Source organism: Podarcis erhardii (genome assembly GCF_964252035.2).
Source record: "Podarcis erhardii genome assembly, chromosome: 12".
In the NCBI taxonomy this organism is placed as follows: domain Eukaryota; kingdom Metazoa; phylum Chordata; class Lepidosauria; order Squamata; family Lacertidae; genus Podarcis; species Podarcis erhardii.
Window position 1 is genome coordinate 20,024,010 of NC_138513.1, and position 15,543 is coordinate 20,039,552.

Sequence of the window (15,543 nt, forward strand, 5' to 3'; positions counted from 1 at the left end):
TCTCCTCTGGAAGAAAACCAGTTTAGGGATTCCAACAAAACAAACTCAGTGGGTAACAAATGTGTGGAAGGACTACTGAGATTGCAGAGACTAGCCTTGATCTATAGATGCTGATGCACATGCTAGCTGTACCTTCCCAGTCAATGCGTAATTGGTGTCAGTCTGAAGAGAGGGAACATGAGTACATATGTGTGCATGTATGACTCCTTTCAATCAGGATTTCTGTCCCCATGGATGGAGCCCGATGCACTTACTTAAAGGCCTCTAATGCTCATCAAGGATTGGACTGGTGTGTGTGGCTAGCACACTGTCGATGTCTAGGGGTTCAAGATGTAACAGAATGCCTAAATATGGGTATCACCAAAGGGGGAAAGGGTTAAGCAGCTTCTCCTCCCTCTGCCTCTACACCAGACTTACATCAAGATTTGAAGTCCCATTAGATTTCTTTTGACTTTTTTAGACTTTTAAAAAATGGGGTGGAGGAACAACACAGGGAACTACACTTTAATGTCTGCTTTACCACACAAGATCTCCACTATTTGGTCATGTACAATATCTAGCGAGTGTGCTTGCCTCTCTTGAATGATGAATGAACACAATTGTGACCCATAACAGCCAACCACTAGGAATGACCACAACCAGGACAGTAAGAAGTACTCTGTAATATTCAGTGACATAATACTTAGCCATTAGATTGCATTAGATTGCTGATCATGACTGGAGCAAGGGCTGTGGCTTGGAAGCAGAACACATGCTTTGCATGCAGAAGGGCCCAGATTCATTCTCCAGCATCTCAAGGTAGGACTGGAGGAAACCCATCTGAAATCTTGGAGAGCTACTGCAAGTCAGGGTAGACAATGCTGAGCTAGATGAACCAGTCCTAGGACTCAGCTACATTGGCAAAGAAAAAGCGCTTTATATGTGTTGTAGATGCATTATAATACTGTGACACCAGATGGCGCTGTGGAATCCTGTTTTCCCCAACCCGATTTCTCATACAGAGTTTACAATGTGTTTAACTGAAACACTTCTTTGATGTGTCTAGACCCAGCCCTGATCTGACTTGAAATAAGGCAGCTTCCTGCATTCCTGTATGATTAATAGCCATTGATGGACTCCATGGATTTGTGTAATCGCCAATGGTTCCTACTAATATCTGTGCCCACCCAAGTTTCCAACTTCAAATAGGTGTATTAAACTGACTCACATTTTTTAAAGTTGATAATTAAGAAAGAAATATAGTAACAGCAATACTATATTGTATATATCCACAATGTCTGGACAGATTTTAACTAGAGAGACTTCCACTCAAAAGTGCTTTAAAAATTCAGTAATGTGTCAGGTTAATGACCCAGCATTTAAATACTTTTAATGGAAAGATCATCAACAGCCATTGCAGTATATGGTTTTTCTTGTCAGGGATGATTATCACCCCTTTAGTATTGCCTGACATTTGCACCTCTTGCTATATTATAAGTTGCCAGCAGAGAACTAGAGCAGCAATGCACATTATAACACTATGTTCAACAAGAAACTTTCTGTAATCCTGAGTATGCATAATGATATTTACATTGCTTACTATGAATCTTGTTTGAATTTTGCAATTTGGCACATTTTTCAAACTTTATCTTGAAGGGGTGTCTAAGGATGGATGCTTACAAAGATTATGCAGTCTGTCCCGGGCTGGGAGGAGATGAACATTACAAAATAATTTTAACAGCAATTCGGTTTGGGTAATTACTAAAAACAAAGAAGTGTGCATGCACACGAAAGCTCATACCAAGAACTGACTTAGTTGGTCTTTAAGGTGCTACTGGAAGGAATTTGTTTTGTTTTTACTAAAAACAAAGTTAGAATTCCACTGCTGCTTTGGTTTGACAATAAGAACAAGTTATCAGTGAACAAATGTAGTGATCAGCCACTTGGTGCGTAATTTTTCTGCTGTTACACAGCAAATATATATTTACATTTGTAACAAAAATCCCTAGCAGCAAAATGTGATCTGTAGACTATTCTGTGTATACATTTCTCTCAGCCTAGGGTATAAATAACAAACAAACAAACATGGAACAAAATGAGTGATAAATTCATATATAAGAAAACTCTGTGTGGGAATAATAAATAGATAGCAACAACTTTTATAGAAGAAATGTAGACTGGTAGCCAATTAGCACAATGGCAAACATTAAAAAAAACTAGTAATGAGAAAAGGTGTGTGTGAAAAATTAAAATTAAAGGAGCAGTACCAGTCTGTCAACACTATAATCTGGCAGGGAAAGTTCAAGAAGTTTTACTTAATTTGCTAGATTTTGCATGTGTTAGGCAGTTCCTTGGCCACCTAGCAACGGCATAAAGAGTTTATTTCTCAGATATCTGAGCTCATGCTGGTTGAGCAGGAAGAATGGTAAAAAAAGGATCAGAGGAGCACAAGGAAGCCTGCAGCTCTTGAACCAACAGGGAGTCTAATAGGGGCAGACAGGCTGGTCAGAGGTCAGGACACTGGGCCCTAAAGCACAGAGCAGATGATAATACATTTTTCTCTCCGTGCAAATCCTCGCTCTTCCCCCCCCCCAACAGCAAGTGACTTTCTCAAAGATATAGCTGCAGCCAATCGAACTGAGCAGCAAGGAAAGCTTTAGTACTGTAGTACTGTATTTTGTATTAACTGCATAAAAGACAAACATTTGGGGATTTGCTTGTTTTACATAAGGTTACTCAACTCACAGACTTGCATTTGTTCTATGTGAAAACCCAGCTAAGTAGTTTGGGCTCAACAACCCTAAACTTCACTTAAAAACAAATAAATATGAGATTTTCTAGAATTTGTACAGGTATAGATTTGGTGGAAATCACGTTTTGGAATATTATACAGCCATATCAGAAAGCTAAATACTCTGGAGTCCACAGAAAGCCTTTAATGCTTTCTATCAAATATAATCACTACAACAAACCTCCAACCACTAGGAATAATCAAGATAAGGTAAGCAAGCTTAAGTCCCATGAAACCTAGTTGGTTCTGAAGAACATTAAACAGCATGAGAGCCATTGATTACAATGAGATTAAAGTGTACCCAAGTTTTCCTAGGTAGCACTTAGTGGGCAAATTTCACTGATCTGCACCATATGTGCGACCTCCACAGATTTTCTTTCATATGGAGGTTGCATCAATGAAAATGAGTCATTTCTTCTTCTTCTTCTTCTTCTTCTTCTTCTTCTTCTTCTTCTTCTTCTTCTTCTTCCTCTCTCTCTCTCTCTCTCTCTCTCCCTCCCTCCCTCCCTCCCTCCCTCTGTGTGTGTGTTTAATATTCTCCATCAATTAATAAGAAATGGTATTCAAAAATTATAAAGGGAGAGAAAATTTCATTGAAATTCTCATAGCACACTCAGAGTTTTGGGTGTGCTTACCTTACTTTGAGGTGGTTGTGGATTCTTGGAAACACCCCTTCTTTAATTCTATAAATCACCTTTCTGTTTTTCTGTAAGTCTCTATCCTTCCTAGCTCCCCATACTTCTTGTGAACCCAAGGGCACTTCAGTGGGACTTGTAAGCGCAAGAAGCTGGGGAGATTGTCTGCCATGCTCCCAACAGCTGTTCATTGTTATTTCTTAAAAGTAAAGTCTTTTTACATTCAAAGAAATGAACACAGAAATGTGCTTTTTTAAGGGTAAGAAAGGAAGAATTCCCCCTAAAAACACAACCAGTGAGTGCATTGATCTCAGGAGGTGCTCGGTAGCCAGCCTTAGTGGGTTCTCATGCTTCAGTTAAAGCCTAGGGGATAAGCTGTGGGGTAACTCCACCTATGAGGCTTTTTGGTTCAGGAAGTGTGAGGAAGGAGGCAGAGCACTGGAGAAATAGTTAATGGAAAGAGGAAAAAACCCACACCATTCATGGCCACCTTGCACTGAGAAGGTAAGCTCAACCCTGAACCCAGCAGTGGACAGCCTGGTGGTTCTGCACTTGACCTTTTCTGGCTGAGCTGCTGTAGCGTACTGGTATGGCTGTATTAGCAGCCATTAAAATCAACAAGAACCATCCAGCTAGTACAGAAGATTTCATTGTTCATGGGCTTATTTTGATAATATTCAACAGTTCTTGTGTTCCTACTGGCACACATGTTTGATAGAAAACTGGCTGAAAAACAAACATTAGGTCAAAACATAAGGAAAACTTATTTAAAATTAATATTGTCTGCAACTGATCTCTTGTCTGATTGCCATTTTTAATATTAGTCCCAAATGCATTAAAAAAAACTGTTTGGGATTTTTTCTCTCCCTTGCATGCAAAATGAAAAATATCTTTGACTTTTTTGCCACCATTGCATGATTCCGAGTATTTTTTAAAAACCTACTTCCACAATCTCCTGTAATTGCACAGAAGAAATAATACTGAATAATCAATCAGCCTTCTCCTTTACAAGGAGAGTTACCCTTCTCCTCCCACAAAACAGCCTCTTCCACATCTTCTGTAATTTTTCTTTCAAAGAAAACAATTTTTCCTAGAACGTTGGTTAACCTTTGCAATAAAGCCAATACTCCTAAGAGCAATCTGTGCCCTGTGAAGATCTATTTTCTTCCTAAGCCTCATTGACCCAAACCTTAATTGTATTGAGAGAGGATGTAAATCATCATGGGAGAAGAACTTTTGCAAGATCTAATGACCACTTTGGATGCAAAGGTGTATATTTAGGCCCTCATCCTGGTTCTTTCCATTGTTTGCAGTCACCTGCCTTCTTTCAGGAGAAGCATCCTGCCTTATAAACAGGCCTGTGTTTTTGCCTCATTGGATACAACTTGAAATTGTGGGAATCCAAGCGAAAATGCTGGGCATTTATCAGACAACCCACAGTATGCTTTCAGCATCCCAAGTACTGATGCAGCCTACCCCAGAGTCCTGTAAAGGGATTTGCAAACCTCAGCCCTGCAAGATGAATTCTCGCTCAGTCATCTTCCAAGGCTTTCGAATCACTCTCACTTTCCCTGTTCTCTAATGATTTCCTTTCCTTGTCGAACAGGCTTGCACTACTTTTGCATTAAGAATTCAATTATTTGGATCAGATGCTAAAAATATCTCCGGCTCTGATACCGCATAATCCGACAGGGCTGATAAAATACAAGCAAGAGCGCCTAAGGAAATATTTAGAACGTGCTGCTATGGTTACTCTCCGAGCAGGGGTGAACGCCTCTCCCAGCTTCAAAAATCCTTTAAGAAAAGATGCATATCGCTTTCATCAGTGGCTGGGCTTGACTTTGAAACTACTTCAGAAAAAAAGTTTTGTACTTCTTTGTAAAGAGGAAATGACCCAGCTATCAACTGTGCTGGAAGGTGGTAACTATGTGGGTCACAGTGCTGGCTCTGGGATGACTGATAGGCTAAATCTGGTCACTGGCCTTCCAGAAAAAATGCCACCCCGAAGAGAGCGGTCATCTGAGAGATCTTCAAAGCAATAACAGTCCCGCTCCTATGGCACTATTCAACACAAAGCTATTTCCTCTTTTCTAAAGTTACAGAAAAACATGACCTTGAATTGTTGTTGGCTCAGAAAAAGATGGAGTTTAGGAAGAAAATGGAGTTGGATTATTTTGAATGAATTGTTACACTCTTTACCTTAGGACACTAGATGTTGAGAAACATATTTCATATTTGTAAACAGCCTCTAAGACCTAGGAATGGGATGAGCTAGGAATGGGAACATAAATAAATACGATAGGAGGATGAAGCAACCCAATTCGAAACTTCAAAGCTCTAATGGCAGGAGTATTCATGAGAAGGATCACATTTTAGAAACCGTTATTGACTTTTTCCACTACCAATTAAATTTTCTTTAAAAATCCACTCAAATAAGCAGATTTGAGTAAATACGTTCAAAGCTCAAAATTTACTCAAGAAATGTAGCCTGCTTTTCTGTTAGTCATAGGTCTGAGAGAAGACTGCTGCCTTCTCAAAGTTTAATCATTATTTGCATTCATTCAATGAACCTTCTGTGCATTTTTGAAAATTGTGATTATATGGAATGACTGCTAAAAATGTATTTCATGGGTAGTTGCTGCTTAGTATTCACCCTACTTTAGTGTCCCATAAAATAAATGGCACTGATATTTAACACCAGGGGTGTCTCATCCCACCTGTTAAAAGTTATGGCACATATCTACAACTGAGTGCGATTTTATTGTATCACAGTCTAATGCCCTGATACTGAAGACATTATTAGAAGTACATCCTACTGATTTCACTGGGATTAACAAATTGACCAAAGTGACAGGTACATAGTTCTGCAAGGACAGCTTCTCACATTATTTAATTCCTAGAGGTGTATAATCTGTGCTGGGTATTTGTCTGTGCAGGGTCGTTTGTGAAAGTATCTATTTTTCTCAGTCCATCCATCCCACTTCTATCCTCCAAACTCCAAAGGCCTCAAAGTGTAAAAGTAAATTTTGTTTCCCCACCCACAATGGCCCTGCGAAGTAGGTTAGACTGAGGTCCTTATGTCCCTTGGGAACCCCCCCTCCCATTTCCAGGAGTGGTGAGGCAACATGCTCCCCAGCATGGCCCAATGGCCCGTGGAGTATTGGGGGGAAGTCACTCTGCAGCAGCAACAACAAAGGTAATTTAATTTAAACAAATGCTCAACTGACTTTTTTCCCCAATAACCTAAAAGCTGTAGGGAAACATTCTTTTAAAAGATTTTAAAATACAGGGAAATTATTTATTAAAACCAGATTAAAAGAAACTATTGAGTATGAACAGTTTAACTTTTTTCTTATAATTTACTTATATATAGGTAAAGGACCCCTGGATGGTTAAGTCCAGTCAAAGGTGACTATGGGGTTGCAGCACTCATCTTGCTTTCAGGTCAAGGGAGCAAGCATTTGTCCACAGACAGCTTTCCAGGTGATGTGGCCAGCATACGAAAATGCTTCTGGTGCAACAGAACACCGTGACGGAAGCCAGAGCACAAGGAAATGCCGTTTACCTTCCTGCCACAGTGGTACCTACACAGGCGGCAACCATTTTAGGCGTGTCCAACTGACGTGCAACCGCTGACACGCGTGTCCTTTTGGAACTGGAAAAGGGAGCAATGAGGGCAGAACACAGCGGAATGGTGGCAAGGGTGTAACACAGCATAACGGGGCATAGCAGGCTTATGCATGATCCACAGATGTGTTTGGGGGCCAGGAATGGAACCACTGTGCAAAATAGTTGCTGTCTGTACCAGACACTTTTTGATGTAAATACGGTTATAATATTAAGTGCGGTATTATGATTTCAGGTGAGACACAACAGTAGAAACTGATGAATACCTAAGTAGTAAACAAACATCTTGCATCCATGTAGAGTTTCTGAATGTAAAAAGCAATAAGAAAGAATAAATTATAGATCTGCTTCTGCACAAAGTATCTGGCGCTGAAGTTAGAAACACATTTCCCATCAATATTTGTGCTGGCTTTCTCCTCATGTATTCTTGTGAATTGACATTTTAACCTCATTCAGGTTTGTAATCAAGCCAAGAAAATTCAACTTTGAATGGCATTCATGCTGGCCTAATTTTGGAAGTGGTAGCAGGAGAAAAGGAAAAGTATTATGGATCCTCACATGGTTGCCTTCATAAAACGTTTATAATTATGCACCACCCTCAAAAAGTCACACATAAGTACTGGCTGCCTTTCCAGATCTTCCATCTGCTCTTAATTCCCTAACTTGAAACTCAAACAGGGTGGACTCATTAAATCAAGGCAATTTGAATTTCTGATGAGTAACATAAAGACAAAGTACCATTTTAATCCTTCAGTTAAACCATTTCCCATTTGTTCTTCAAATATTTTCTAAACAAAAGTTCCTACCATTTAAACGTGTGATATTAATATTAATTAGAACTTTTTTCTACACAACAGATCACTGAAAATATTTGCTCACATACATTTTGTACTATAGTATACTATCTGTTTAGAACAGGGATGTGGGCCCTTCAGACTACAACTGCCATCATCCCTGAGGCTTGTGAGAGTTAGACTTCAACAACATATGGAGGCAAAGGTGACATTTCATTTCGCTCATCTCTGCCATATCTGACTTGCACTTGCACCAACACTGTTGCCTTGTGTCAAATCTCTGCACCAGGGCAGCATTTTGCTGCACCAGTTCCACACTTTGACATGTAACACAGTACTAGTATAATGATCCTGCACTTGACCATTTCTGCTTTTTGATTTGAATGGCAACAGTAGGTCCCAAGAGATCACCTCCTCCCATAACAGCCTGCCCACTTGTTAAAATCAGGGAGAGAATGCCCTGCCCTATGACTTATCCAAGGCCAAAAACATGGCTGGGACAAGGGGTCAGGCTTATTGCTACTTGTCTACAAAAATAAGAAGTTCCTGCTGGATCAGGCTGAACGTCCCATCTAGTCCAGCATCTTGTTCTCATGGTGACCAAGCAGACATCTATGGGAAACCTGAAAGCAGGACCAGAGCACAAGAGCATTTCCCCCTCTTATGGTTTCCAGTGGTGCAGCAATAAAAATGCAAGCACATTTGCAAAGACAAGCAGGTTCCAGTATGGTTTCAAATTGGGTGGGGGACTGCATGTTGGGTCCCTTCCAACACTACAATTCTATGATTCTATGAATTGGAATTCAGAGGCATACTGCCTCCTAAAGAAAAGGGGGGGGGCTTTTCTCTATCTACTTTGTCCGTAGGTAAAGGTAAAGGGACCCCTGACCATTAGGTCTAGTCGTGACCGACTCTGGGGTTGCAGCGCTCATCTTGCTTTATTGGCCGAGTGAGCTGGCGTACAGCTTCCGGGTCATGTGGCCAGCATGACTAAGCTGCTTCTGGTGAACCAGAGCAGCGCACGGAAACGCCGTTTACCTTCCCGCCGGAGTGGTACCTATTTATCTACTTGCACTTTGGGGTGCTTTCAAACTGCTAGGTTGGCAGGAGCAGGGACCGAGCAACGGGAGCTCACCCCGTCATGGGGATTTGAACCGCCAACCTTCTGATTGGGAAGTCCTAGGCTCTGTGGTTTAACCCACAGCACCACCCGTGTCCTTTGTCCATACCCAGGCATAATTTTATACACCTCTAATATGTCTCCTTCTACTCGCCTGTTCTCTGAACTAAGAAGCCCCCAAAGTTGCAACCTTTCTGTACAGGGCATTGCTCCATCCCCTTGATTATTTTGCTGGCCCTTTCTGGCCGTTTTCCAGCTCTACAAAATCCTTTTTGAGGTGAAGCAACAGGAAATGCAAACAGTATTCCACATGCAGTCACACCATAGATTTGTAAAATGGCATTATGATATTGACAGCTTTATTTTCAGTTCCTTTCTTAATAATCCCTCGCATGGAATTCATCTTTCTCACAGCTGCAGAACACTGGGTCTATTCTCTCTGAAAGAAGTAAAATAAATCCCTTAGGGCCTGGAGATTTTTTTGAGCCCTGGACAAGAAAACTACTGACCCCAGAAGTGTTGTTCCTCCTTTGGCACCACTCCTGCCTGCCTCTTACTTTCCCCCCAAACATACTGTACCATAACATCCTTTTCATATCTGCCTAGGACTAAGGCAGTATGACAGCATGAATATTGTTCTGAAGGAAGGAAAACAGAGCCTAGGAACATTGGACATAATTTCATCAGCAAGGAGAGGGATGGCTGGCCAATCCCATTGACCTTGAAATAAATGTACTGAAAAAGAAAACAGAAGCAAAACTTACTGGCAGATGGGAACAGGTTCCTTACTGCATGTTCCTCCATTTTTGCAATATGCCTCGGGACAATCTGGAGGGTGGGAAAATAAGTTACAAAAAAAAGTTCTTGACATATGCAAAACGTTGGACATATTCATTAGACAATATACAGTTAGAAGATTTACCATCTAAAGGATAATATTCCATAACTACTTGAGGTAAGCATATATTTTATACTTTTAAAAAAATCCACACACACCCCAAATCCACATCCACACCCTGTTTTGCCTATACAACTTAGCTTACATATTTCAATACATACATACAGTAGTACTAAATGCACTGTATTGTCAAAGTCAAGCCCCATTTATTTCAATGGGAGAATTAAACACATGACTTTCTTAATTTATAAAGGGCATGGTCCAGCTGACTTCAACAGTACTAAATGGCTGGATCACACAATATTTCTATGTTACCATAAGAAGCCTATTCAGTTTTAGACACAGAACTCTACTATACAATGTAGAAGGTGATATTGACTGGTTTACTGAGGCAAATCCTACTTTTCTATCGGTGCTAGCTCTGGGTTTTGAGAGGTCCTTGAGCAAAAGTCCCTCAACGGAACTCCCCCACCCCCTTGCCCTTCCTGCAGGTGCTTATTTCTGCCTCTGGACCCAATACACACAATGGCCCATGAAGAAATGGGAAATGAGCGAGCCAGCAGTGGCAGTGGCAGTTTCTCCTGCTCACTTCCACGGTTTACTGCTGCTTTCTTTCTGCGCCAGAGAGAAATTGCAGCATAGGCCTTGCCTGGTGCCCAGTGATGCTGACCTCTGATGCCGACCCTGTTTTCTATTTTAAGTTTCAAATATCTATGCCTATTTAACATTACTCATTAGGGTTGTCAGCTTGCAAACCAAAAACTCACCCTTACTTTGACTCTAGCACTGAACTGGTAGATTAAGGAAGCTACAGGCTTAAAAAAACCCCCTCTTTCTTTGATCACTCCTCCTTCCTTGTTTTTCTTGTACAGTGGTACCTCGGATTAAGAACTTAATTCGTTCTGGAGGTCCATTCTTAACCTGAAACTGTTTTTAACCTGAGGTACCACTTTAGCTAATGGGGCCTCCCGCTGCCGCCACGCGATTTCTGTTCTCATCCTGAAGCAAAGTTCTTAACCCGAGGTACTATTTCTGGGTTAGCGGAGTTTGTAACCTGAAGCGTCTGTAACCCAAGGTACCACTGTACCTACTGTGTAGCTTGCTATAGCAAACAAAGGAGATGGAGAGAAGAAAGGAGCTGGAAAACATGGGAGAGAGAAGCCACAGCTGCTTTGTGGTACAGGGGAGTTTATGAGTTTCAACCTGGCAACTCTAATCTCGGACAATTTCACCGCCTTTATTGCGTTTAGTTTTGGTACAGCATGAATTTTCTCTCTCAAATATGTCTAAACACAGTTACACACTCAAAATGCACACAAGCGTTCTCCAAGATAAATTCAAAAACATTTCATTGCAGTGAATCCTTCATGATTTTCCACATCAGTGACTCTGGGGTGGTGGACTCCACCATGCCTGGGAACGCAGCCCGCTTCATCAACCACTCATGTGAGTGGTTTTCTGTAGGCTAAAGAATCCTGCCTGTTTATTGTGAATGAAATTTTGACTAAAAAATTGGCAGACTACCTGAACAGCTAGACTCATCAGGAGCAAAATCAATGCAATCTACAATGCCATCGCATCGCCGAGAAACTGGAATACAGCTATTAGTCGATGGACACAACAAAGATCCATTGAAGCAATCTTTAATAGCTAAATGAAAGGAGAAACAAACAAGATGGTTAGAGAGCCTTGTTATTTAGTGATACAACATGGCAACAAGACAAATAGCTGGTTATTCACTTTAACCTTACAGAAATGTTATAGGGTCTGTTCTGGTTTCTAGTCATCTTTGTGGCAGCCCCTTTAAATCCATATTGTTATTTTTAATCTATAAAGTTCTAAACTGCTTGGTTCTGGATATGTGCAGGAGTTTAATTTCATTCCTATGCTCCATTGTGTTCTCTAATTTCCCCGTGGAGATCCAGGCATGCTCTGTCTATGGAATATTTCTGACGACAACTGAAAATGTACCTGTTTAGCCAGGCACTTCCCTATCTTTAATATTGGTTCTCAGCATTCCCACTTTACTGTGATTGATTTTTGAATTTTGTTTTATTGAGCTGGTGATATTGTGTTATTTTATTTATATATGAAACACCTTGGGGTTCCCCCCCCCAATGGAAAGTATATAAATTATCAGTATGTGTGGGTGTGTTTGTATATTATTACAAGAATAATAGATAAATAATACTTGACAGAGCATGTGACATATGCTCAACACTCTCAAAATATGTGTCATGTGACTGTGTGTACAAGAATTCTCAACAGATGCTCCAGAAGTGTTTATCTTTCCAGTGGAGATGCTTCAAATACTAGCCCTTAAGGTCATTCTGTACAATGAATGTACACAGTTTGACCGCTCAGCAGTTGATGACCCAGTAGACTGTCTGAACTGACTCCATTGAAAAGTATGACATGGTTTGAAACATCTCTGCATATTGTATGGCATGTGTGGTGGCTCCCCGTTTGCGGAATGCTCTCCCCAGGGAGGCTGGCTGGTGCCAGCATTATATATCTTTAGTTGCCAGGCAAAAACTTTCCTCCATACCTAGGCCATTGGCCTTTAACTATCTTGGGCCTTTTAGAAGTGGGCGAGATGTTTTTAATGTATTTCTTTCCCCCCTTGGTTTTTTGTTTTTTAAAAATGTTTGGCTCTTTGGGTTGCCTTGGGAAGGATAACATGACTAACAAAATTAATAAATTAAATTAAATTTAAAATGTGATGGTTGTTTCACATATGCAAATTGTTGCTTGATGTTTCATCCACAATGCAATAAATATGCATTTGTACACCCTGTGAGGTAGGTTTGGCTGAGAGGCAGTGATTGGCTCAAAGTCACCCAGTGACCTTCATGGCCAAGTAGGAGTTCAGACCCTGGTCTCCCAGGCCCTAATCCAACACTCTAACCAGTACAACACACTGGTGAGCTCTCTCTCGCTCCCTCTCTCCCATGGCTCTAGCTTGCGGTTGTATGGTACTTGGTAGGCCCTGAAACCTCGATGGTGACTGGCAAGAGATCTGTCTGTTTTATTTTGTAGGTACTGTATGCTCCGCTTTTTCAATATACAAAATTAATCACACTGTTCAAAAAAGGAACAAGAATATAACTTGCATTTCAGGACCAGAGATGTGTATGCTGTATGCCAGAGATTATTTTATTTAACTTAATATTGTAACTATTCAGCTAGATGAAAATAATTACACATTGTCTCCATGCAAGAGAGTATTTATCCCAGTACCAATAAATCACCAAATATTCTAAAATGTTCTATTTTGTGTTGCAAAAATTAAAAAACACTGTGCTTGCAAGCATAAAAATATCAAATCTATCCTGTTTCCCCCCCTAAAGCTGTATACTGCCATGCTGCAGCATTCCACTATAATCTCTAAGATCATCTAACGTCAAAGAACTCTAAAGGGATAATCTTGGAGGAAATGCATAAGCCTCCAACTAATTCATGATGGGATCACTGATCAACAGGATGTGACCCGAATGCCTGTGCTTAGTCTTCCAGAAACTAACAGCGTTCTGTCATTAGAGCTACTATAACTAATGAAATGTTCTGTAGTATTGTCTGAGATTATTATTTTTCAGTATCATTGTTTAAGAGACTATGGACAGATTTCTTCCCACCCCAATGGCATTGTTGGTTGACTAATTTCACATTCAGCAGAATTGGTCTAAGAATGGGATAATAATTTTTTTAAAACCAAGGAAATGACAAATGTATGCACAGCTACAAAGGCCTGATATCATTTATCCATTCAAAGCCAGGGCATTACTAACAAATTCTGAAAGTAGCTGCATCAGCAAATAACAATGGCCTTTGCCCACTTCAGCAACAATACAATCTCTTTAATCGTATTATTACATACGAATGCAATAGCATTACTATAGGCAAGTGCTGGGCAACTATGAATAGGCAGAGAGTCCTGCTTGTGTTTCGGGGCTTTCATACCCACAAGGAATGGCTGGGTGGTTGAGGGCAACTGTGTTAATTCAAGAATAACTACAGTGAAATCCAGTGTGGAAAATACAGTGAGAGCCAGTGTGGTGTAGTGGTTAGGAGCGGTAGTCACGTAATCTGGGGAACCGGGTTCACGTCTCCGCTCCTCCACATGCAGCTGCTGGGTGACCTTGGGCCAGTCACACTTCTTTGAAGTCTCTCAGCCCCACTCACCTCACAGAGTGTTTGTTGTGGGGGAGGAAGGGAAAGGAGAATGTGAGCCGCTTTGAGACTCCTTAAAAGGGAGTGAAAGGCGGGATATCAAATCCAAACTCTTCTTCTTCTGAAATCACCGTAAATTCACCAAATGACACCGAGAGCCACATTAGAGACAGGTATCTCAAGGTATTTCATGTGATTCAAATTTTGAACACAGAGCAGAAAAAAACTATTCAAAATAGCAGATAGTATGTCCCATTTGACGGATCTAGCAATCTGAATTTACAGCAGATAATTACTGAACATGAACTTTGTGACTACATAATCTTTGAACCTTCTGACCACAACTTGTATCACCCCATAATGTCACATCTCAGAGTTTCAGACAGATCCCACACAGAGGTAAATCAAATATCCCTTAGCTTGACTGAACTCAGCATTTTAGCAGCAAACAATAAGATTTAATGAATTAATTATTTTGACTTTGATTAGTTTGGAGAGTTCACCTTTCAGTAGGATTAGTTCAATTAGCTCAATTTATGAGGACTACTTGATTTTTAGTTAGTTTTTTTCAGTTAGTTTGGTTAATATGAACTGATCAGATTCATTAGTGCTGAGGTACGATTTCAGAAGTATTCAAAAATCATTTTGAAGCAAGAAAAAACAGTGGTGCAAACCCACTGTGGGACATATTTTTGCCAATGATTTTGACTGCCTTAATTTGTGAACTTCCAGAGTGGAATTATGGAATTATTAACTGAGAGTATGTGACAGTTTTAATTGTTCATAATTGTTCTTAAATATTTTTATTGTATTTTTATTGTTGTTTACATTTATGATTCCCCCTTTTCACTTTGTGTAATCTCCATAAAAAATCCTTTATTTAGCTGTGATTAAGATCTTTAATCCATATTGATTCTGCATATGAGACAATTTTTAGAATAATACTATAGCATTTAAAATATTAAACATTATGCTTCTTTAAAAGTAAGTATGCTCCTAAAAGAATCAGTTCCTCATCCATGATCACTAAACACTATCCAAACAAGCAAAACATTCTTGTAGTGTGTGTGTAAAATGGAAGTATGGTGAGAATGAAAAGCATAATGCACACAACAGAAAAATGAAAATTATTTCAGCATTTAATTATAAAAATAAAAACCAAATAGTATCACAATTACAAGCAATATATTTCAGCAGCCAAATACAGTGGTACCTCAGGTTAAGTACTTAATTCGTTCCGGAAGTCCGTACTTAACCTGAAACTGTTCTTAACCTGAAGCACCACTTTAGCTAATGGGGCCTCCTGCTGCTGCCGTGCCACCAGAGCACGATTTCTGTTCTCATCCTGAAGCAAAGTTCTTAACCTGAAGCACTATTTCTGGGTTAGCGGAGTCTGTAACCTGAAGCATATGTAACTTGAAGCATATGTAACCTGAGGTACCACTGTACAGGAATATTTTAAAATTCCACCTAAATGGGGACAAACTCTGAAGGGATAGCAAGGGAAAGTTTGGGATTTGACTCTTTCC

General features: G+C 40.2%; 1 protein-coding gene across 1 annotated transcript in view; it reads right to left on the reverse strand.

The window, feature by feature from the left end:
• The window catches only part of MALRD1 (MAM and LDL receptor class A domain containing 1), a 238,211-nt gene that overhangs the window by 35,908 nt on the left and 186,760 nt on the right, over positions 1-15,543 (reverse strand). The window contains exons 36-37 of the mRNA XM_081881827.1: positions 11,369-11,494; positions 9,711-9,774 (exon numbers count right to left, since the gene is read on the reverse strand). Coding sequence (XP_081737953.1) covers positions 9,711-9,774; positions 11,369-11,494 — 190 coding nt within the window. The remainder of the gene's footprint in view (positions 1-9,710; positions 9,775-11,368; positions 11,495-15,543) is intronic.